General features: G+C 40.0%; 1 protein-coding gene across 1 annotated transcript in view; it reads right to left on the reverse strand.

Moving 5' to 3' along the window:
- Window positions 1-26,117, reverse strand: part of GREB1L (GREB1 like retinoic acid receptor coactivator) — a 231,082-nt gene that overhangs the window by 97,292 nt on the left and 107,673 nt on the right. Inside the window, exons 4-6 of the mRNA XM_074944514.1 lie at window positions 14,230-14,389; window positions 13,772-13,969; window positions 1,582-1,758 (exon numbers count right to left, since the gene is read on the reverse strand). Of these exons, the coding sequence (XP_074800615.1) occupies window positions 1,582-1,758; window positions 13,772-13,969; window positions 14,230-14,386 (532 nt within the window). The 5' untranslated portion in view covers window positions 14,387-14,389. The remainder of the gene's footprint in view (window positions 1-1,581; window positions 1,759-13,771; window positions 13,970-14,229; window positions 14,390-26,117) is intronic.

Genomic DNA, 26,117 nt, shown 5'->3' on the forward strand with positions numbered 1-26,117 from the left:
ACAAAAATGATTAGGGGTCTAGAGCACATGACTTATGAGGAGAGGCTAAGGGAGCTGGGATTGTTTAGTCTGCAGAAGAGAAGAATGAGGGGGGATTTGATAGCTGCTTTCAACTACCTGAAAGGGGGGTTCCAAAGAGGATGGCTCTAGACTGTTCTCAATGGTAGCAGATGATAGAACGAGGAGTAATGGTCTCAAGTTGCAATGGGGGAGGTTTAGATTGGATATTAGGAAAAACTTTTTCACTAAGAGGGTGGTGAAACACTGGAATGCGTTACCTAGGGAGGTGGTAGAATCTCCTTCCTTAGAGGTTTTTAAGGTCAGGCTTGACAAAGCCCTGGCTGGGATGATTTAACTGGGAATTGGTCCTGCTTCGAGCAGGGGGTTGGACTAGATGACCTTCTGGGGTCCCTTCCAACCCTGATATTCTATGATTCTATGATTTTGCCCAGTCAAGCTAACTTTCCTATTAGTTACCTGGATCATCCTATTTACCTTTTTAAATACTGTACAATATTATTTCTTTACCCCAGTGTTCCATGATTTATTAAAAATCAATAACAGGGGCTCAGAGAGCTCCTGAGACAATTTTTTTAAACTGCTTGTGTATATTATTACCAGTCCCATAGACTTTTACATTTTTAATTTTAGTAGCTCACCGGCAGAGCAGAGATGAGCTGTTGGCTCATTATCAAATAAGATGACAGGCAAGAAGAGGCTAAACTATGAAGGTAAGGTCTTAAAAGGAAAGACAATTTGTAACATGGAAGTGGAAAAGGTGGAGCGAGTGGAGGGATACAATGAGGGGAAGGGCAGGTAGGATAATGTGATTGGACCGATGAGGCAAGATGATGAAATTGGCAGTAGCATTTGAATGGATTACGGGCGACAATATGGCATTTGTCAAGGACAAAAATGAGGAAGCTGCAATAGTTAGGATGTAAGATAATGATGGCCTGGACTAGAGTTTTAGCTAAATAAATCCATTAAAGCTTTAGCGAAATTTCTTGTCTATTGAAAAGTCCACCTCAATGTATTCTAGGCACCACAGGAACAGGGAAGAGAGAGAGGAGATTCAAGATGGAGATTGATGGTGCCAAAAAAACAACAACCTTACATCACTTTTATTGGTCTGTTCACCCAGCAGTCATAGGCCAAGAGGGCAAAGCAGGTGTGCAGATGCATGTCTCCAATTAGTAAGAAACATTACTGTGTTAATTCATATTTTAATTATTATAAATATAATCTGTGTCTGCTAATTCATGTTTCTTATTCATGAAATGAAATTTTTACACACTGACTGGAGGTTAAAAATTGACTACGTTTCACATTTATGCCCCGGTACTGCAACAGACTTTGTGTGGGTGGACTCCTGTACCTATGTAGAGCCCCACGCAGTTAATTGCAGGACCAGGGCCCTATTTTAAATGGGCTTTTCAAGAAGTTCAGTTACAGATTTAGTTTCATAAATATGGAACTCTCTTCAACATACCATGAAGAAAAATTCATTTCTTGAATCAACTTTAAACCAACCTTTAGTTATCAATTGTTGTACCAAGAATAATAATGAAAACCATTTACCTAAAAGTGCATTTTTTCCATGATCATCTGGCAAAAACCGCTTGTCAACAGCACAGACTAAAATATGCTCAGGAAGATTTGGAGACTTGGCTCCTACCAGCAGGAAGCCTGCTGGGATATCAATTTGTTCCACGCACAGCGATATTAACCGCAAATCCTTGCCTGCTTGACAAAAACCTGAAAAGAAAAGATGTGTGATTAAACTTTTATGAGTGGTTTGCTGTCACTTTCTCTTTTGTTTGTTTCAGCTATGCAAAGCAGCCAAGGAAGATGTTTCCCATTATTATCTAATTTAAATTCTTTTTTTAGAAAATACATACATTGTGTAAAATGTATCATCATTTAGGGTCTAATCCAAAGCCCACTAACGTCTTTTGAAAGACTTCCGCTAAGCTCAGCGTGCGTTTTGGATCAGGTCCTTAATAAGGATACAGATCTACTGGCAGGGGGCTTCAGAGAAAATAAATAGCCATTATTTACCTAAAAGGCTTCTGATTGGAGAAAGTAAGTAAAACTCTGGAGATCAGAAATCAAATGGCTAAGAAGCAGATACCTTTTCCATTATTCAAGTCCAGTTTTAAATAGAAGAAACACTAAAACACTCAAACGTATGAAAAAGCCCTACAGTGTGCAAAACTCATCCCGTGTTTCCTTTTCATCTATACCATGTCACTTGAAACTAAACAAAAAAAGTTATGAGTTCATAAAAACAAAACAAACAAACCTCTTAAATTATTCCCAAGGAGTTCTATCTTCTCTGCATCTCTCTTTAGATTGTAAGCTTTATAAAGGGGACGGTCTTTAACTTTGTGTCTTGGTGCTAAACAAACATATTAATAATAAAAAAGACGGCTACATATCCAGTGTTTACTAAGAAAAAAAACACTAAAAAACCCATCAGTAGTTTATGAAATTTGACCCTAAGTTATACCTACACCAACTCTTTATGCTCAGGCACACTGAAATAAAAGAAATTTCAGTGATATATTATTCAAATAGAAGTTTTTTGGGGGTGCTCCAGCTTTTATTTTCCATCTGTGTATTACATTGTCTAATATATATAACTGTTACTGCTTATGTGATGCAATCCATTTTTCAGAGGTTTATACGTTTTCTTTGAAGAAAAAGATGCATTTAAAAATTCAGTTCAGCAGTGGGGTTTTCAGAAGACTGTTGCTTTTTGTTTGCCCCTACCCTCATAAAAAACTAAAAACTCAGCCATATGAGACTTAAAATCATTTTTCAAAATTCACAACTTGTTTGTTTAGGCATTTTCAAAATTTCCAATTTTAAAAAAAATTTAAAAGCAATTTCTGAGTTAAGAACAAATCAGAAAGAGATGGAATTTATGTTATCATTGGTTCATAATGTAGGTTAACATTTGAGTTTTGAAGTTGAGTTTTGTATGTTTGCGTTTAACTTTAAAAATAAAAAAAAACCCATTCGTGGGCCAGTCAACAGCATCTGTATTGGATTTATGGGGATCAAAATGACTGGCCACTTTCTCTGCTGGCATAAGTCAGGGCAGCTCCATTATTGATCCCAAACTATTTACAACAGAACAAAATCTTGCCTTACTTTCTCCCTGATTTACTTCTAGTTCCGCTTTGAAGACTGAGATGACAGACACCAGAGGGAGCCATCTTTATCTCTTGTCCTCCTCCACAGGAAGGGATATAGTGACAAGGGACCTTTTGGTCTCTCTTTTCATAGGCAATGAAACTGTTAGTGGAAGCATTATAAAGCCAGGTTTATAAATGGTTCATGCGAACACAATTTCAGCACAGGTAGCCTGGCTAATGTACAGCACACACAATAACTTCATAAGCCATTTTGATAACCTGGCTCTATGATAGTACGTCCCTACCTAATTTCCACTTCTACAGGTGCAGGAAAGCTCACCCATCTGTCAGCTGCAGCAGGAGGGGTAAGTAGATTTGTTTCAGGGCATTAGCAAATATCGGGTTGGCAGGTGACAGGGCACTCTGCTATTGGTTGACAGGGAGTATGGTCTTTCCTCTGCCACAGTAACAGAACCTTCCTGGTGTGCATTGAAGTAAACTTGAAAATCCTTTTTCAGTGCCTATTTGTGCATATACAGTATAGTTTACCAAAGAACAGCTTCAAAAGGCTCTACTGTATCGGTTGTAGCAAACTATTATAAACCTTCATTATTAATTCAATTTTAACAGCCACATCTAAGGCATTACCATCTATGTACTTTAATACTGTACACCCTGATCCTGTAAAAATTCATGCATCTACATAACTTTACCCTTGCAAGTAGTGCCCTTAACATCAATTTGAGCCATGCCGCATGGAGGATGCCATTTTGCTCTACAAAATGGCATCCTTCATACAGTGTTAACTCACATACGTGCACAAGTTCACACAGGTGAAGGCATTCCAGTAACATACAGCCTATTCAGTACTACTACACCATCACGTGAAGGAAAGTCCTATTTTGCTCAATCAAACGGAAGACACGTAATATTTTTGCATAAACGAGTTTAGTGTAATCAGGGGCGTTATCAATGTAGACATCACACAGCTGGGGATGTAACCCGGTTGTAGATAAAAAAAGCTCTTCTGGGTAAATTGTATTTTACTCAAAATGTAAATTGCCTGCTTACCCAGCTGTGGGTGGTACATACCACTGAGATATTATGGCTAAAATTTTCAAAGAAGCCTTACTTCATTAGATACTCAAATCCCATTGACATTCAATGGAAGTAGTGTGCCTAACTCTCTTTGGCTCCTTTGATAATACTAGCCTATGCCTCGGTCTAAAATGGCAAAATTACCCACTGATACATCAGGGGTCAGCAATGAAAAATTTTGCTATTATACACAAGGCTTATGATACAACAGATGTGAATGTTTTAACAATTACTCTTTAGTACTGTCTTACCTAGGAAATTTTATAAAAATGTTCCCAACTGCACTAACACTGACTGTTGGAGCTTTATGCTAAAATGTGTTATTGTTAGCAACACTAGGAGATCTAGAGTACCCAGGGTTTTGGCAGTCAACAGTTTTCAGCACTGTTGTAATCTGACTTGCCAAAATAGCTAGGTGTCACTGTGCTAAAAATCCTGTTAGCAGCTAAAACCCCACCTACAGCAGGTCTACTAATGTTCTAACACTAATTCCACTGAACTCAGGTTAGCACTGGTAGGAATTTTTGGATAAAATTCCATAGCATGCACACCACCCTGATTAAGACAGGCCTAGCAAATCACGTTGAAAAGGTGTTAGTAGGAACACAATTTAAGCTGTGTTTAGGACAGATTCACACCATCAGTTCTGATGAGGTCTCAAAGCCCTAGAAGAAGCCCCAAGAGGAAAAAGCAACCAGGAATAGTTCATAACATTTTAACAGTCATCTTCTGAGCATGTACCACTGCACCAAGGCACATCTGTGTTACACCATAATACATTAGCACAGAGGTCCCCAAACTGTGGGGTGTGCCACACTTTGGGGGGCATGGAGGACCATCTGGGGGCAGGGGCACGGCAGAGCCTGGGCCAACCCCATGGGGGGAGGGGAGGGAGCACTACCCAGCCCCTCCCCTGCTCCGGTCCCCAGCCTCAGCCACTGGCTATGTCTCCGTTCCTGGCCTGGGGCCGAGGCTAGGGGCAAAACCAGAGTAGAGCCACACCTGGCCAAGGCCTGGCTGCCAGCCCCCACTGCAGTCCAGCCACTGCCCCGCTCCTGGCCCCAGACCCACCCCCAACTGCAGCCCCAGCCTCTGCCCCCTTACCCTGTGTCTATGTCCCCCACCCCTCCTGAGCCACAGCCCTGTTCCCGGCCCTGGTGGGGCAGAGGGGGCGCTGACAGGCGTAAGGGGGAGCAGGACCCTCAAAAGTTTGGGGACCACTGTCTTAGCAGTACAGAGTGAAACTAGCCTATGTATCAGAGGCTGATACTATAGAGTCTAGACAATAGTATCCTCTTATCTGAGAGGCTGTTTTATCTGTATAAATTTCATGCTCCCTATTCAATTAGGATAAATACATTCTATTATACAAATGCTGTACATACACAGCCTGTAATGGTACATACTACAACGTAGATACGTCTTTAATATTTACCCAAGATAATAGATGAGAAGCTGCCATTACTATATACAAGATATTCACAAATTCCACAGTAAACTGCAAACACTTCTTATACCTTTATAATTGTTCTCTTGTATTATCTTTTGTTTACGCTACTAAAAAAATAGCTCCACAAATGCAAAAACCAAAAAGATCTTTGAACATAAAACTAATGTTTAAACAAGATTTACCATTTAGCTTAAAAGTTTAAAAAGCCATGGAAAAACAAAGCCGATGTTAAAAGTTTGTCTTTGGCTCACCCTCAGCAGAGAGAGGAGGTTGAAGAAATGACAGCAATGGGTTGCACTCAGGACTGATTTTCAGTTTTGTTTTATGCATTTAATTCACACCCTTTAAGGCTGAAGTTTTAAAGGGATCCATAGTTGGCTTCCATTTGTACAAGAAGCTTTAATTAATAGCTGTTCGAGACATGTCAAATAAAAAATATTTTCTTTACAAAGACTTTAGGGGATTTTGTGTTTACACATCAACAGCCAAATCAGAAAGAGCAGATTAATAATTTTGGCCAGGTACTTCTGTGTTAGCTTAAAGTAAGAGATTATCAGAGAATACGTATCTGCTTCTATGAAGAAAAATCTTGAATTTTCTTCCAAAAAAATGTAGACAGTATCCAAGAGCCATCCATTCTTCTTCTTTTCCACCCATGTAAGGATCATTTCTTTAGCAACAAAATGATTCATTTGTATAGAGTATTTTTGTTAATTGTTTTCTCAAAAAATTCCAGTCATAACATTTTATTTTTCTGGCTAGCCGGAAGTTCAGAGTGCTAATTTTTTTTCCTACATGATTTTGTGTTGATAATTAAATATCAGATAGATACGACTATACCCATGTAAACATCAATAAGGCACACATTTTCAAAAATTGACCTCTAATTTATGCTAGTGTAATTTGCACGCATAATTTTTTTTAGATTCGGTTCATATCAAGTGTATTTGCACTATATACATGCTCATTTATATAGGTATTTATACATGAAAATTCTGTCAAGTGACAGTATGTACAAGTTGTTTACACAAGTGATTGCAACTTGTACTATAAAAATGATGCATTCACCAATACAGGCCAGATTTGGAAATTTAGCCCTTTACTGTTATTTGCATGGATACAGGTATCTCCTGATGTATAGGTACACATGAAGAGGGGGTAAAAACTAGGGCTGTCAAGTGATTAAAAATATTCATCGTGACTAATCACACTGTTAAACAATATTAGAATACCATTTATTTTAATTTTTGGGATGTTTTCTACATTATCAAATCTATTGCTTTCAGTTACAACACAGATCACAAAGTGTACATTGCTCACTTTATATTTATTTTTGATTACAAATATTACTGCTATAAACACAAAAGAAATTGTATTACAGTACTTGTATGAGGTGAATTGAAAAATACTAACTCTTTATCATGAAAGTTGATCTTACAAATGTAGAATTATATACAAAAAAAACTCATTCAAAAATAAAACAATGGGCTTGTGACTGAAGCATGAAAAGGCATACAAATGTTTAGCATATCTGGCACGTAAAATACCTTGCAATGCCGGCTACAAAAGTGCCATGCCAACGCTTGTTCTCACTTTCAGGTGACATTGTAAATAAGACGCCAGCAGCATTATCTCCCATAAATGTAAACAAACTTGTTTGTCTTAGTGATTGGCTGAACAAGTAGTAGTACTGAGTGGACTTGTAGGCTCCGAAGTTTTACATTGTTTTGTTTTTCAGTGCAGTTACGTAACAAAAAAAAAATCTACATTTGTAAATTGCACTTTCACGTTAAAGAGATTGCATTATGGTATTGTATGAGGTGAACTGGAAAATACAATTTCTTTTGTTTATCATTTTTACAGTGCAAATATTTGTAATAAAATAACAATATAAAGTGAGCACTGTATACATTGTATTCTGTGTTGTAACTGTCATCAATATATTTGAAAATGTAGAAAAACATCAAAAAATATTTAATACATTTCAATTGGTATTCTATTGTTTAACAGTGCAATTAATCGCAATTAATTTTTTTGAGTTAATCGCATGAGTTAACTGCGATTAATCGACAGCCCTAACCCCCCCCTTTTAGCTGTCATCTGGCCAACAAAAATCAACCACTATAATTCTTACAATGTTTAGAAAATATTAAAAAAATAAAAGTATACAAATGAGCTCTTTGACTCACTCCTCGCTCAAAAAAAAAAAAATTTACCATGGGATCCTCAGCTTTGTTTTAAAAAGAGAGCAGGCACTTAAATCCTGATTAGTAATTTGCGAAGTGCCAAAAGCAACGGGAAAGAAGAATAATGAATAGCTCTTAGGGACATCATCTGCATTTCTTTGGAAGAAAATTCAAATGTTTTCCTTCACACAAGCATGTTTGCATTCCACAATCATCTTAATTTAAACTAGCACAGGCCTGTCTGCCCAATAAGGAATAGTCTTGTCCGCACAGCTGTGGAAATACAAGCAAAAGGGCTAAAATCTTTTGAAACCAAAGATTTTCTATTTTGTTTTCTTTTTTCACCTAAAGGTAACAAACAACAGCCTTAGTATGGGGTACAAACTTGTATCTGTACTGCAAAAAATATATTTGCATAAGAAATTAGCTTCTAGGAATTACATATGAATTGCAGTTCACTGTCACTCACTATTGTAACTTCACAGCAACTGATCAGGTGTTAAGTACCTGCTTACTTAATTGCCTCTGAAATTACTTTTGACCTCCTTTAGACCTCAGGTAAATTGAGGATTTACTAACAAAAGAAAGGTGCTACTATTGTGTTTCACACATATCTTGCATATAATGCCATTCCACAAATTAAGACAAGCATGCTTTAAAGGCATGGCAATGAAGAGGTTAAGAACTGTTTACTGTATTATCTAGTTGTACATTTGAGGTCATTATGCTAAAAGCTGTCAGTATTTCCATTGGTTTCAGAGCAGCAGCCGTGTTAGTCTGTATCCACAAAAAACCTTCACAGAAGTTTATAACTGGGCTATAAAAATCCATTTGGAGCTAAAACTTCTGCCAAAAACCAAAAAGAAACACTTATGCTTATTGCTTAAAAAGGCTTTATTTTTACAAACAGAATAATTATGTGGATTTGTCACCCTATAATGGTCTTCCAACAAGAAGGATAAAGGACCTCCTGCTACTGCCAAGTTAGGAAGAATGTTCAGCAAAAATGTTACTTGTGTTTTATTCATTATCAAAGGCAATACAAACCAGTTCATGTGTTTCTGACTGATTTATGACTCAGCCATGTGAATTTGGGGAATTATGTGATTTCTTAATAAAAATTAGGATGTTATATGGAATATGAAATGACCACGAGTGAAATCCTGGCCCCACTGAAATCAACACCACAACTACCATTGACTTCAACAGGACCAGGATTTCACCCCACATAAGGTACAACCCTTGAGACATTTAACCTAAAGTATCTGTATAATCAGCAAAACTCATGAATTGCAGACTCAGGAACCAAGGACCCAATCCAGTACATGTTCAGGTTGGAGCACCCTGAGCAGCCCCACTGACTTCAACTTTTAATTTTCTATCTATTATTTTGAATTTGATCCTAATATTACTTTTCTTTGTAAGCAACTGCTGAGTTGCTTCAGGGACGTCATGCAATGGAAAATGGAAGGTTAGGTGATCTGTATGATCACATATAGGAGGAAAGGTAGTCACTGAGTCAATTTCTTTGTTTAGACGTGGTGTAGAACATGAACATATTTGGGTACCCATGCACTTACAACAATACATATAATTATACACAATCTATCAATTGGCGTGGGTTCAGAGAAGAGCCAAGAGAATAATTAGAAAACATGCCTTATGGTGATAGACTCAAGTAGCCTCAAGCCTAACAGACAGTTAAGAGGTGACTCGATCATAGTTTATAAGTATGTACATGGGGAACAAATATTTAATAATGGGCTCTTCAATCTAGCAGACAAGATCCAATGGCTGGAAGATGAAGCTGGGCAAATTCAGACTGGAAATAAGGCATACATTTTTAACAGTGAGGGTAATTAACCATGGGAACCATTTACCAATGGTCTTGGTGGAGTCTCCATCACCGACAATTTTTACTTCGACTGGATTAAAAAAAAAAAAGATATGCTCTAGTTTAAATGGAATTATTTTGGGGATTCTATGGCCTGTGTTATACAGAAGGTGAAACTAGAACAAGGATCAGCAACTTTTGGCATGAGGCCCACCAGGGTAAGCCCCCTGGCAGGTGGCGCCGGTTTGTTTACTTGTTGCGTCCACAGGTTCGGTCGTGGGCTGAGGGATGTGCTGGCTGTCGCTTCCCACAGCCCCCATTGGCCTGGAACTGTGAATCGCAGCCAGTGAGAGCTGCGATCGGCCGAACCTGCAGACACAGCAGGTAAACAAACCGGCCCGGCCCGCCAGGGGGCTTATGCTGGTGGGCCGCGGGCCAAAAGGTTGCCAATCCCTGGATTAGAAGATCACTATGGTTCCTTCTGGCCTCAGAATCAATGAATCTGTCAGTCTACAACTACTTCTGATGAAATGTCAGCAATGTTTTAAAATTTCTTCCCTCTCCTTTTCCAACAATCAAAAAATAAAATCCCTCCCCACCAACCCAGCATCTTCAGGAAAACCCTTAATAGGAACATGAAACATAGAACTGAAAGGGACCTCTTGGGTCATCGAGTCTAATCCTCTGCTATTCTGGACAACTCTGTGATATCATCCCATTCATAAATTCAACACAATCCATTTTAAAACTAGTTAGGTTGTCTGCCCCCACTACTCCTATTGGAAGGCTGTTCCAGAGCCTCACTCCTTTGATGTTTAGAAACTTTCTTCTAATTTCCAGCCTAAATTTATTCATGGCCAATTTATACCCAGTTGTTCTTGTGCCAACATTGCCATCTAGCTTAAATAGCTCTTCTCCCACCCTGTCTTTTACCCCCTTGATGTATTTATGGGGTATGTCTACACAGCATCTGGGAGCGAGCCTCCCACCACGGGTCCACACACCTGTACTGCTAGCACTTGCGTTAATGTTTTTAAAATAGCTGTGTGGATGATGCTTTTACATTACGGTTCAGGCTGGAATTTGGGCTCTGAAGCCCACCCCATACCCTGGAGCCCAAGCTCGAGCTTCCACCTGAGCCAAATATCCACATTGCTATTTCTAGTGCACTAACATGAACCCTGCCACCACAAGACTGTCAACCCAGGCTGTGAGACACACTCCCAAGAGCTGTTTAGAAATACCATAGACAGCAAAAATATTCCCCTCTCAGCCTTCATTTCGCCGGGTTAACAAGCCAAGCTCTTTTAGTCTCCTTTCAAAAAAATAGACTCTCCATTCCCCGATCATCCTAGTAACCGTTCTATGCACCTGTTCCCGTTTGAATTCAGCTTTCTTGAACATGGGTGCCCAGAACTGTACGCACCATTCCAGACAAGATTTTACTAGTGCTTTGTACACCGGCATTAGTACTTCCCTATCTCTACTGGAAATACATCCTAGGATCAACATTTGCTTTTTTCATGATCACATCACATTGGAGGCACAGTCATTCTGTGATCGACTAATAAATCCAACTCTCTCTTCCTCTGTCATTTCCAATTGATGAGCTCCCATACAGAAAAGCTTTGCAACCACCCAATATCATTATACTTGTGCTCTGTCAGACCGAAGAGAAAGAGAATTCCAGAGTCAAGAGCCCTCCACTGAAACCACACCTCCCTCGACCTCTTCCAGAAACAGACATCTAGGGACTTGCCATCTTCAACACCTCAGCTTATCTCAATTGTCAATTCTGAGTCTGAGTATAAGGTAACCAGGACCCAAAATCTAAGTGAGCTTTGTAAGTCAAAGACAACAAACAGAATTGCATGCACAAATGAATTCAAAGGCAGTACAAACTAAAGAACATGGATGTAAAATGCTCCATGTGTGAAACCCTACTAAGTACAATGTGCAGGGATACTGCAGATGTTTATATCACACTCAGCACCCTGGTATCTGAGCACCTACTTGCACTAAAAGTACCCCCAAGTCTTCAAGTGTAGCTCCAAAGAGTAATCCAGACTGGAGGTGAGAAAGGCATGGATGATTGTGGCACAGTTTGTATATGAAAAGAAAGCCAAAGATGGAAAGGAACACTCTTGACAACTGCTGCTGTCTGGACAGCTAGAAGCAGCCAGGGATCCAGTAGGTCCCCAAGGTTGTGCAACTGAGCAACCAAAGGGAAGGGACCTGAAGGGAACAAAATCACTTCCACCATCGGCTCAGGTTGTTTCTCACAATCCACAACTGTCACTTCATGGCTTTAACTGGGTGTACTTCTACCAGCTAGCTGTCATTCAAGCCCTGACCTTGGTCAGTCACTGGGAATGCAAGCAACCACTCCCATGAAATAGAGGCACAGAACTAATTTCCATAAACATTCTGAGGACACTTCACCCCAAAGAGCCTCACATGCATACCCTGAACAGGAAGAAAAATAAAACCCCGGAGTACTCCGATGAGAGAACCTAGGAGCAGGGAAGCAATTGCTCAAAGGCTATCAGAATCCACTTGGAGAAAAAACAACAAAGCCACTGTATCTATCCCTGCCAAGTTACACAGACATGTCAGTGCTGTATCAGGATAAATGGCATCCTATGCCGTGACAAATCTAAGTGAATCAACACAAGCACTTGATCTTGGTCTGTTGCTACAAGACCATCAACCAGTGAGACCAACTTAGTTTCTGTGTCATTCCCAGGTCTAAAATCTGAAAGTAGACCAAAAAAAAAAAAAACCCCTCTGAACACATCAGCCAATGTGAATACTACATCACAACAAACCTCTCTCAATAACTTTCCCCAATTTCTGATAACAGCCCAGTGTTTTTGGATTCAAGGCTTTTGGGGTTCCTTTGTTTTGGAGGACAAACATGCCCATCTAAAACAGACGGATCCAGAAGGGACCAATATATAAGGTTTTTTTTTAAAAAAAAAGTGAACATTTGCCACCAATTACCACAGAAATTTTCTGTTCTAATTTAGGGAGAAAACTGGTAATTACAGATACCAACCTGTATAGTAGCTGTTGGCAAACAATGACTATTTAATAACAACTATTGCAAAAAGGCCAACAAACCAGCAGAAATTTAACATTAACATAAATAAATTTATATAACAGTTATGATTAAGTTCTTTTCTTCAAGGAATTTTTAGGTCTGTAGGATATCAAACCAATAAGAATGTAAACCCGTTATTTAATATTTACTCCTAACAGCTATCTCACTAACCATTCTATCCACACAATATCCAACATCATTGCCTTCCTGCTCATATTTTCAATAACTAGCATGGTCAACAAGTCTGTTTATCCTTTTAAAAAGCTTAGGGGTGACTCTGAACCTGTTACACTGGTAAGCAGCTACTCATGCAAGCACCCCTTTATGGCTATGGTAATACTCACCTGAGTAAATATTCACTAATGTAAGGAAGATGTTCACTATTTGGCTCTTAGTAATCAATTAGGGCCATAATGAGCCTTAGCCACTTTTAACAAATAATACAGCCCTTTTTATACACTGTATCAAACCCCCTTATTTGAATATTTCCCCAGTAACTGTTAGCTACATTTTTAAACAGCTATTTTAAAATCTTTTGGAATTCTACAAAGTCATATAAAAGGTTGGGGCTGACTGTCTATGTTAGTTACTCATGCAAGTCAACTAGTATAATTTTTATAGACTTTAAAAATGTTTAAAAATAGTTTGAATGCTTTAAAAAGCCTCTAGTTAAATTTATGTTTGAAAATGTTACATTACATTCTATTCTGGGCCATATTTGAAAATGTAGTCTCAGTCCAAAGCCAAAATTTGATCACAGTTCCAAATTTCTGAGCAGAACGACTCATGCGACTAAGGGTGCACTCCTGATCCCTTTGTAAAAATCACTTCCTTGGTCACTAGGCAATATCACAATTCAGCATATTCATTTGATCAGTTTCCATTATTACTAGTTTCTAACCTTAAACACTACAGATTACAGTGAGAACTGATTTAAGCACAGGAATGAGAACTAACCATCGGTAGTGCAAGACCCTTCTGGGGCAGGTTTTTGTGAATATGGGATTGGTGGACTACTTGAATCTGACATGTCTTCATCCTCCTCTTCGTCTTCCATTTCATTAACAGTTTGGTTATTAGAAAAATCCAGACTACCATTCTGTGTGTAACGATGTACCAACTCTTTGTCCAATTCTTCCACCTTTGGTTTTACATCTGAAAAGAATACAAAAACAGAATCATCTCTACATCCACAGCAGTTCAAACCAATACTACGCTTGGAAACAAAATACCACAACCCTCTTTCTTTTAAGAGGCACAAAAGATGGATTTTATGTCATATGGATAAGCATATGGATTTTATGTCAAAAAATGAATTGAACTGTAATATTTTATAACCACAGTCCCCCGATGCTTGAGGGCCCCTTTTTGAAAAAAAAATGACAAACTGAAGTGTGCCATACTTGCATAGTTACCTTCTGGCAGGAAAGGAGGTTGGTCCGGGTCCAGGTAGAGTTGAGAGAAGATTGGCCGTGGGACAACGCTACTGCATCTCAAAGAGGCTTCTATAGAGTTGTGAAGAGCTTCTTCAAAACGGGCTGATTTCAGTTGCCCTGCATATGAATTCCCCATGATCTACCAAATTTAAAAAAAGGGGGGTTGGCTGTTAAGGGGGTAGGGAAATATATACACAGATACCATGTGTTCAAAACGATCATTTATGAATCAATGAATAGCCCATATAGTACACATGAAAGATCAACATTAGCAGTACCATTTCGTAGTTAATGCAAAATGCAGTGAAAAAAAAAAAAAACTTGAAATAGTACAGTTTGCTCCTGTTTGGGTTTGGAAGCCTCCATTATTTCCTTGTTTCTGCAGTTAGCCCATCTCAGATACATTGGTTATACACTAATTCCCCTTAAATTTTACCTCAACTTCAAGAGTCTACCTGATGCAGAATTTAATAAAATCATCTAAAATGATGTGAATTGAGTTTTAGTACACAAGGTATATAATCCTGCTTTTATTCTCTTTACCTGTATCTTCTGGGATTTGAGAGGGTTGGTTGAGATAGAGAATACAGGAATATGCAGAATTTACAAATTAGCTTATTTCAGTAACTGTCCAGTTATGTGGCTGCATGACTATATTTATGGAAGAGTTATGTTTGCAGAACAATTGTACGCACAGGCATCTTATTGAGTCTGTTGCCACTGCCAATATCAAGTTAAAGTATCTGAAAGGCCAGTATTTTCATTCTAAAGATTCTTGACCTTTTTTCATAAAGGATGCAAGGTTAATACACTGCAAGTGGCGGAGTTTATAGTATTTCTGTACTTATCACCATTGTTATCAATATAATTATGACTAGACAATCTGAACCTTACAACTAATGATATAACAAGTTTTCATCAAACAGTGAATACAAACAACGTCAGCACAGTATACAGGCAAAGCTGTGAAATGTTTTTATTTTAAGCTATACATTACATTTTTCACTAGTACACATTTAACCAATCAAATTTCTCAAGAGTTAATTTTCCCGCTCATTTATTTGATAGTGAATGTATTAAAATATATGAAGTTGGTCAAGGACAAACCGCACTTTAAACCATAACTTGTTCTGCACTCTTAGGTGCTAGTTTGCAGCTGTGATCTACTGCACTGCTGTCTCTAATGGTGCTGAATACTCTTTCAGATTTAAACATTACGTAGTGGAACAGCCAAGTAAGATTTTACAGCGAAGTGAGGAAAAACATACCAAATCATAATTCTATCATTTGATTGCATTTTCACAGCACACAGTATGTATTCCAGAGACACAATGACAACTCAGCATCCACTAATAATAGGCAATCCTGGTGACTGAATTATTGTAAAATTTTATTCCAACTAAGTTAACTTTTAGCTATTTATTTAATCAGACAAAAAAGGAACAAGTGCAAAACAAGCTACCACTTGACCTTATTCCCTTTCCACCTTCCTGATGTCACCTAGTTCTATGACTAGAGAAGCAGTGTGGCCTATTGGATACAGCACTGGACTGGGACTGAGGAGACCTGGGTTCTATTTCTAGCTTGGCCACTGGCCTGCTAGGTAACCACTTAACCTCTCTGGCCTAAGTTTCTTCATCTTTAAAATGAGTATAATGATGGGACCTGCTTTGTAAAGCACTATTTGAAGTATTAATTATGTCAGGAAGCACATTTAGATAGGGAGGATGGTCCTGCGCTAAGGTGCTAGCCTAGAACTTGGGAGACCTGGGTTCAAGTCTCTGCTCTAGCACAGACTTCCTGTGTGACCTTGGGCTAGTCACTCAGTCCCTCTGTGCCTCAGCTCCCCCTCTGTAAAATATGGATAACAGCAATTCCCTACCTCACAGGAATGTTGTGAGGGTCAATATATTAAAAATATTGTGAGGTGTTTTGAGACTGTGATATGGGGTCCACATAAGTACCAAGACGGACTGCTGTCTTCATTCTAGTTGTAAAGTGCCATGCATACATACAGTGATGGTAAAACATTGTTAGGGAGGTCGGGTGGGGAAGGAGGTACTGGAAAGTTGACATCCTTACTGGAGCAGAACTAAGGTTGTTATGACCTATCTGTGGCATATATTTGTACGTGTGGTGGGTGAAATCTTGACTCCAATGGAGTCAATAGCAAAACTCCACTGACTTCAACGGGGGCAGGATTTCACCTAGTATGTACAGTTAAGTTGATTAATATTTCATTTCTTTGCTTCCAAAATGTGTGGCATCGCCTTTGACTCATACAATATTTATGCATCTACATAATTTCAACAAAAATAACTATTAGAATGCCATATTAAAAAAACTGAACTTCTAAAAGTCTCAACATTCAGAAGTAAGTTTCCAAAAAACAGCTTTAAAGCTTAATCCTGCCCATGCTCCCAACCACGCTTATACTAAGCTAAATATGGATCTATGATAAGCATCATGACTATTTTCAAATTCTGGAAATTATTAATAATCAAGTAATGCACTTTACACATAGGACAACTCTCCTCTACCTGTAACAGTCATAGTCTAAGCTATTGTGGAAAATGAGGTACAGTAGGGTCTGCATAAATAGCTTTGTTGGTGGATGGTGATGATGTCATGCAACTATACCAGGAGACTGATTAATATAAGTATAGCAGCATTTCTAGTTTGCTGAGAGAAAGTAGGTAAGACAGATTGGGCACTGTGGTTTATAGTGGAATGGTGGATAAAGGATGGTGTTTGTGAACTGCAAGATGTAAAAACGTTGGTCTGGTCATTGCAAGACAGTGAGTTAGGAGTGAGACTTGTTTTCAATTTTTTGTGGCAGGTGGACAGTATATAGGGCTTCCCAGCCCAAATGGGGTGCCCACTGACAATTCTTGGCCTAACAGCACTAATAAAGGAGGAGCCTGGCTGAACTGAGCAGGGTAGTTTCTGCTGTGATAGAAGGGGAACGCTAGCTCCCAAGGAGTTAATCCCTTAGAGCAGGAAAGATATAACAAGGCAGCTGACTTCTTAAAGCCTGAGGCAATTAGGACAGCTGGGCCTTGTTTGGAGTTCAAGGAAACTTTAAAAGGGCAGGGCTCCTCAGAAAAGAAGAAGTAGGAAAGCCTCTGCAAGGAATGGGAGTCTGGGTAGGTCCTAACATTCAGCACCCTGCACAACAAGCCATTGTCTAAATTAGTTTGCCTAATTTAGATTATTTGTTTGAGCTCCCCCCAAAAAACTATGGCATCTTAAGTGATTCAGAAGATTAGTAACCTTTGTGTTTCTTCTACTGAACATACTAATAGAGGCATGGTTCTATTGGGAATTTTATTTTCTTCCCCTTAAATAATGTGTGGGTAATTCATGGGGCTGACAGCTGGGTCATTCACAAGGACTGAACCACAACACTGCCAGAGACAACAGTAATAATAATGATAATAATAATATTCAATACTTAAAATAGTTTACCTCTTCTAAAGCACAGTACAAACACAAGCAGGGCTGTTGTCACATGCCCAAATTCTGCAGGGGAGCAGAGAATGAGTAGCGACTGTCAGCATTTTTTTAAGGGTTGCTCTTCTCTATCAGCAGGAGGTGATGGCAGCTCCCCCATATCTCTCCCTCCCTTACGCTCAAGCACCCAACACATGTTGGCAAGCCTGACGGAGAAATACAGATTTATGAAAGATCAGGTGAGGATGGCCTTAGCTCACCTCTTTTGGCAGGAGAAGAAGAGAGGAGAAAATGATGCTGAAGGGTTATAGGAGTACTAGCTTGCTAGGTGTGGAGAAGGAAAACCAGAGCACAATACAGAACTAGCAAATATTTGGAATCTGCCTGGAGTGAATTTGAGGTGCTTGCTTCAGAGTGAAAAAAAGCAAGAGGACTAAGAGGGAAAAGATCAGACTGTAACAGGGGAATTAAAAAATAATTAAGATTTGCCATATGGGTTCCAGATACACTATAGCCAGGGTGGTGCAGTAAAGAGACTGGGGAAAAAGGATAAAATAACAGGATTTGACAGAGTGAAGAGGGAAAGGAACAAGAAAGGTCTGGTTTTAAGGACACATACCTGATGTACCTGATTTAAAATGCTGCTGCAGAGACATAATCCCACCCCGAAGCCTACCAAGGGGTTGTTGATAGTTTCACTTGGACCTGTACAGTCCTGGCTACAGCCCTGGACAAGAAGCAAAATGCTGGAATACTGGTTTATACAGGAGTAATGAAATGGAGAAGAATGGTGGGTAGGTGGCCCAAAATGAGGATGATTTACACATTAGCACGGCAAGAATGCACAGTATGAGTAAGGGTTAGGGAAAAGTGTCTCTACTATTGTAAATATAAAACTTAGACACCTTTACACCGTGTCTCTGAGATACAGGAAACTGCTGCAGAATTCACCTTTTGCCACAGAACTGAGATCTAGAATCTCAGCTGTCATTTTAAAAAATATTATGCAGTTGGTACTCCTCACAAAATCATGAATTTTACACTACTATTTATACAGCCAGTCAGTTCAGTCAAGCTCCTATTAGGGCCACTAGACCAGCATTTCCCGCATGCGGCCACCGTGGCCACATACAGATACCAGCAGATTTTTCTGGGCCTTAACAACCTCCTGGGTGGAGATGGGGTGGGGGGGCATGGCAAAGCAGTGGCCCCTCCCTGCAGCTCCTAGCTGTTGCTCCTGGATGCACTGCCTGGAGTTTGCTGGCACCACCAGCAAGGGATCGGCCCCCTGCACTGCGCAGCCTCCTGGGGCCTTCAAGCAGCAACTCTGCAGACATGTGGGGCTGTTGTATGCAGTGGGGGAGGAACCTTGGACTCTGCACCTGACCCACCTTCCTCCCCTTCCCCCAGGGTTCCAGTGGTGGGGCTCCGGCAGGGCTGGCCTTACAGGTGAGCGACCACACAGCACACTGTAGTCAAAGGGCAGGGAGCAGGGTGAGCCTGGGGTGCAAGGGCGCAGAAGGGAACTCTGGGTTACGGGGTGACATAGCGGGCAATGGGGGTGGGGAGATGTTTCTATTGTGTTTAGGTCCAGTAAAGAATAGAGATAACTGTACATTATTTTCATTATTGAGTCTGCAAAAAAAAACAAAACAAATAAATTGCAATGATTTGGACATGTATATATGCATATTTGTTTTTCCTAAAGTTAAATTAAGTATTTTAAGAAAAACTGTCAGAGTGGCCACCAGCAAGAGTTGGTGGCCACACTCTGAGGCCACCAAAAATTTTATTGAGAGCCTCTGCTCTAGACCAAGGATCATCATTGTGCGAGGACAACTCCTTATGGGCCTGGAAGCTAACACACTAGCTAGCCCATGGAAAAAATGCCAGTGAAGCCAAAGGTTTTGTAGAAATGGTTTGGGTTTTTTTTGTGCTTTAGTTGCCTCAAATCTTATCCCCACTGCCTGTAGTAAGACTCCGTCATAAAAGTGCTGAATTTCCTTGCATCCTCTAAAATCTGCGTTCATCTTCACCTCCCAAACTCTGTCATTCTTGAGAGTACTTCTTTGCAAAACAAATGTTTTTTGCTTCTGCCCCATCATCACCATCTGCCAGGCAATGGTTATGTCCATCACTATCACACCTTTTCAGAGGAGGCTACAGAGTTTCCTTCCTTCCAGGTCTCATTTGCAGTGTTCTATCCCACTGAATAAAAGGATGAATTGAGGTAGTAGCTGGAATCAAAGGGAGACTGGGGAGAGGGAAAATCATCTGTCCTTTCAGTCACCCTGTGCAAGATCCTATTATAGCTTTATATCAGTGGATTTTGACCTGGAAAGGGCAAAAAAATATTGCATATGAAAAACAGCTTAGGAAAACATAATTTGGTAAAAAGAGACTGATAGACAAGCCAAGGGCCAGAGATGAGAGAAGAAGAAAGAGTGCTATTGCTCATTTATGGGACGTTATGGACATTAAGGTGGGACACTGAAATTTGAGAACAAAATGAGTAACTGGTCAAACAAGAGCTCACAGATGGTTTTCTTTAAAGTGGTTTGGTGAATTGAAGAGAATTTCTGAAGAAAAATAAAAGGTCCTCATATACCTCTACGATTTCCAGGAAGAGCAAATTCGCCTCCTGTAACCTGAAAGTTAATATATCCCTGTAAGATAAAATATCAGCAGAAATCCATTCTTTAAGAGGAGTAGTGCATACAAGTCAAGTTCATCCATGGTTTGCTGAAATTCCTCTCTCCCTCAGACACATTTTACACCGAGAATGAGAATATATGGCTATGGCTTTGGAGCTCCAGGTCTTACAGCATCATGACTATGTTGTGCTGTCTGTTGAACAAGGGAGGTCTTGGGACCCTGCCAGCACTGGAGAGTGCAAAAGCACAACAGAATGGAACCAATCTCTCACATGTAATAGTGATATTCAATAGCTGAAAACTTCACTGTACAGCATTTACAGGCAGCTGGAAGATTTCCTTAATTCCTGCACCAACAGACCAGGAGAGCTGGATGGGGTCTTTGAGCTCACACCACAGATCTAGATACTGAGGTCCTGTAAGAGAACAGAGAAGCAGACATGTTTGAGCTTCCCATCACCTGCTCCCTAACAAGGAAACTTTTTAATGCCAGGAGTCATTGACAGTGAAACATTGATTTACTCGTGGGGACAATCCATGATTTGCAGCAGTCTTCATCGTTCCAGCTTGTCTTTCATTAAGGGGGAAAATTAGAGCTAACAACATTTAACATTTAAAAAGGATTCATTTTCTAGGGCTATATCTCCAAACTGTCCAGTGAAGAACACAGGAAAATATGTAGTGGCTTGCTCACCATGACTGCAGACCAGCTTCCTTTCAACTCTCAAAAGAGCCTTGTCGTTTAAAGTAAGGATCTCAACTGCATGGTCTGTGCAGTCCCACTGCTTTCAACTGGCTCGCACAGTTGTAAGACATTGGAATTAAGTAGCCAACATCACTGCTGATGCATACAGAGGAATAGAACCTTGTTCTCTCATAGTGCTACAGTATTGGCTCTGCAGTGCCAGCAGGAGTAAAAAGCAGTTAAAAGATTATTTTAGTCAGAAAAGCAGGCAGGCATACCTCTGAACACACATACAATAAGATCTGTTGAATAGGAAAGTGTGTTGTTACTCAGTAACTTTTCAGGGTAAAGCCACGCATTAAGTGAAGGCCCTGCTAAGGAATAAATCAGGTCATCAGTATAAACTAGATATACACACCAGTTGGCCTCTGGGTGGGTCATGACCTCAAAGGCTATGAAGAGGAATTGAGGTGGGGTTTTTGATGAAGTTAGGAGTTGGTTTTTTTTAAGCAATTTTACAATTGCCCTGATAACAAATGCAAAGTCTGATGCAAACACTCTACTCTAGCTTGGATATATCAAAGTCCTTACCTGGTTTTTAGCCTAATAACGTAACAGAGTTCTCTAAAATGCATAATCTGAGGATCTGATCTAGTCTAACCCTGAGGAAAAATTTTCTTTCAAAAGAAAAGAAGTTTCGTTGGCAAAAGCACTGAGCTACTCCTGGGTCTATTTACGGCTTTTATACCTCAAAGGGAAGCTCATAGGGAAAGGAAGACCAAAAACTGTTTATACTGTAACATATTATTTGGAATTTTCTGTTTAGCTTATATCTAGTAATTTGTATGGTTTCACCCATACAGTACCATCCCTTTTACTTGATGCTCTGGCTGGGGTTTTGTTTTTAAAACATTTTCTTTTCCTACAGTAGGGTATCATTAGGTTCTCTCTATTTTTACCATACAAACACATACAGCAGAGGTGACAACAGTTAGCAAATAGTTTGACCTTGTCAGAGCTAAAAGTGGAGGTTTTTAAGTCTAAAGGAGGTAACCAGCCTTGTCCCTAGCAATTGGAAAAAAGGCTTGCTTACTAAGGAAACAGGTCAGGAGGACCACTCAAATTTGGAAGTATTCTCATTACCAGAATTTTTTCTTATCTCACAAACATTTGAAGAGTCTTTTTCAGTGTGGTTTTGGTCAAAAGTCAGTAGATTCTCACCTAATCATAATACATGGGGTCATATAGAGTCCAATATAGCAGAGAATAATCTACACCCCTATCCTATGATAAGCAACAAAGGCAAAGAATTCAATAGCAAAGTCTTGTCCAGCAAAATCGTTCACAGTAGTGGGCAACACAGTGAGATCCAGCTTGTTTTCATTTTGTATTTTGAAAATGTGTCACTATGCTCCGTAGTAATTTTATGTAGTTTAGGTAGTCCCATATAGAGCTTTGTGCACAAAATCAGATGTAGTTCATAATCTTATCTACACTGCTTGAGTCTTCAAAACTGAGCTGGGAATCTTCTAGTGTGATGTCTGTACTTTCCACTTCCTGGCCAGGAAATATTACAAGATGAGAATTTTTGCTGATATTTCAGGACTTCAGGTTATGATCTCAGTCAAACCAGGGGTCACATCCTTGGGCCCATTCCAACCCCTTTGTGTTGCTCTTGTGGCAGAAAGGGACAGGAAAACTGGTGTAACCAACCAGCTGGTTATTCTGAGGGATCGGACATCCCTGGATGGCATAGAGATGATTTAGGAATGAAGCACATTGCAAGATTCATGGAATGCAGTTTTTCTTAGTAAATAGGCACAACAACAATAGAAGGAAGGAAAAGAAAAACATTAACTCCACCAGTTTATTTATGTGTACACTCAACATAAGCTATCATAGAGCAAAAACACTAGGCACGGGTTGTGTGAAGGATGGTACTTGTGTCTGCACAGAAGTGATGTGGTGCTAAAAGAACTTAAGACACATATACATACAGAGTACTTTCCGATCTAAAGTCAAATTAAATTTATAACATTGGACCAAATTCTGTTGTCCTTAAAAGAGCAAAACAGTCATTGAAGTGATTCCTGAGTTTTGCTCAATTTTAATGCAAACATTTTGACTATGAAATGAATGAACGAATAACTTTAAATATTGTAACATGAAAGTACATGTTATGTGCATACTATATTTTATACAGAATCATAGAAATGACCTCAAGAGGTCATCTAGCCTTTCCCCCCTGTGTTGAGGCAGAACCAGCATACCTAGACCATCCCTGACAGGCATTTGTCTAACCTGTTCTTAAAAACTTCCAAATGACAGGGATTTCACAATCTCCTTGTTAGTCTGTTGCAGTGTTTAATTCTCCTTATATGCAGAAAGTTTCCCCACCCCCAACAGCTAACCTAAATCTCCCTAGTTGCAAACTAAGACAATTACACTCTGGTCTAAGGGCTGCTCAAACGGTACGTCTACACTCCTTGCAAAGATTTGGTAGAATACATACACGTCACATACCCCTAGTAGTGTAGACGATGCAGCACTGCTTAGGTAAATAAAGACATGCCAGAATCTTACAGTATTTCCCTCACACGGCTCTCTACGTGACCAAGCAGTGCCTCCCTGTCTATATCGTAGTATAGCATTGTGTTGTTTCCCCACTGGCGGAAACTGTTTCCCTTTGAAGCAAAAGGCTCCGGTAACAAGGAAAGGCTCTGACGGAGAGGAGACAGTAGGGAAAGGCTCCTGCAGCTGCGTGTTGGTGGAGCCTTTCCCTGCTGCTGTGGGGAACAGTTCCGACAGGAGGGAGCTGCCAGAGCCTTTCCCTACCGACTCCACTGCCAGAGCCTTTCACTGCCCACATGTAGCTTGTGGATGCAGCTCACTTTTCACTGCGGCTTGTAGCTACACATACCCTCAGGGGTTCTCACAACATAATTATGGTGGCCTCAGAATGTGGCCACGAACTCTTGCTGGTGGCTGCTCTCAGACTTTTTCCTAAAATATTTAATTAACCTTAGAAAAAAACAAATAAATATGCACATACACAGGTCCAATCAGTGTAATTTATTTATGTGGGTTTTTTTTGCAGACCTAATAATAAAAATAATGTACAGTTGTATGTATTCTTTACTGGATCTAAACAGAAAACAAACACATATAACGTGCTTTGCTTGTTCCTGTCTTTTGTTCTTGGTTGGTTGGTTTTTTGCTTTTTCGGTTGCTCTTTTTATGACTTGCTAGCTAGTAAGTCTGCTTCTGTGAAGAGTGATATTTGCATGTTTGCTAATATCACTTTTCACAGCAGCAGATCTGATAGCTAGAAGATAGTGTAAAGTGATATTAACAAACATACAAATACCACTTTTCACAACAGACTTACTCAGGCCTGGTAAGCCAGAGGACAAATTAAGCCTTGAATGGGGAGGTGGGTAGGGAGGCAGCAAGGGGTCAGGGGAGGCAGCAGGGTCCAGGGACGATGGGGTGGTGAGCCCGGGGCTAGGGCCAGAGGCCGCAGCCGTAGGATGGAGCCTGCTGCTGTGTGGCCAGAGGACAGAGCCTGCCACCCCAGAGCTGAAGCCAGAAGCCTGAGCCCCACCATCCCTGGGAAGGTGGTGAACTCACACTGGCTGCCTGCTCCTCTGGTGTTTGTGGCTTCGCTGCTCGCCCCCCCAATCACTGCCCAAGAGGCTGTGGCCATAAGAAAAGCCCCTGGTGGCCGCATTTGAGAAATGCTGCATATATGCTACAGCCAATGGCATACAGTGTAGACCGGGGTCCCCAACGCGGTGCCCGCTGGCGCCATGGCACCCGCCGGGGCATTTTTGTGCACCCGCAGGACACCCCACTGCTGAAATACCGCCGAGAAGCACTGCAGTTTCTCAGTGGCATTTTGGTGGTGGGGTGTCTGGTGCCCACCACAGTCTTCTGGGAATAGCAATATGCTATTCCCACAAGAAAGGCTGGGGACCACTGGTGTAGACATACCTTATGTTAGAGACTTTGGCTGGTCTGTAATAGACAGAAAGGACTGAAAATGCAGCCCAGGATCAGTCTTTCAACTACACTCATTCTTTTCTAAGCACACGCGCTTTATCGTACTATGCTGGCAGCAGGTAGGGTGTGGGGCACATTAGCTCCTGCATCAGGCTTTATGCCACTTCAGCATTTTCCTTACACTGGTGTTATTTATTCTCCCAAGAAGAATTAGATAGATTTTGTGGCCAAAATGGGCCAGAAGTGAGATGTGGCACAAACTGGCCATATTGCATGTAACGATCTGATACATTGTATCTTACACCTCCTTTTCATCTGTGTAATTCTACCAAAAACACAATCAAGGTTTGTTCTCTCACATTCCCCCTCTAAAAATAAATTTGAAAACAAACAAACAAAAAATCCACAAAGTAATTCTTAAAAAAAAAAAAAAAAATTCAAACAACTCAGAGAAATCAAATTGCCACGTCTAACAGGCTTGGATAAAAGTAAGCAAATTTATTAGCAATTCCTTACAGCCTTGTGTACAAACAATGCAATGCTAATAAATACTTTTCTCCTTGTTTTTAATCAGGCTTCAAAAAAGTATCACTGAAGGAGTTAGAAAACACATCTTTGGCTTAGTGTTTGTGCCAGACCACTTATAAATTCAGTTATGACTGGATCCTCAACTGCTTATAAATAAGAACTGTTCAGAAACAGTTCTCTTCAAATGCATAAACATCATCTTTCTCCAAAATTCTTCATTAAAAATATGAACAGAACAAAAGTACACTTTGTCCTTTACTTTTAGTATGTGATACTCCACTACAGTCTTCTGCAGTCAACAGGCATATTAACAAATCACACTTCTTTTAAGCATGTTCAGCCATTGCTCCAAACAACAAAATAAAATTATTGGACATCTGTTTTCATGGCTATTTCTTTGCCAAAAACAGTGCGCTAATAAAGCGAACAAAGAAAATATGGGTATACAGAGATCTTAAAAACCACAAAACTCAAAACTATGTCAAGGTTAATGCTGGATGAGCAATTTTCTGTGAAACAGCCTTACACTGTTGAGTAATAGTGGC

Source organism: Natator depressus, chromosome 2 (assembly GCF_965152275.1).
Source record: "Natator depressus isolate rNatDep1 chromosome 2, rNatDep2.hap1, whole genome shotgun sequence".
NCBI lineage: Eukaryota > Metazoa > Chordata > Testudines > Cheloniidae > Natator > Natator depressus.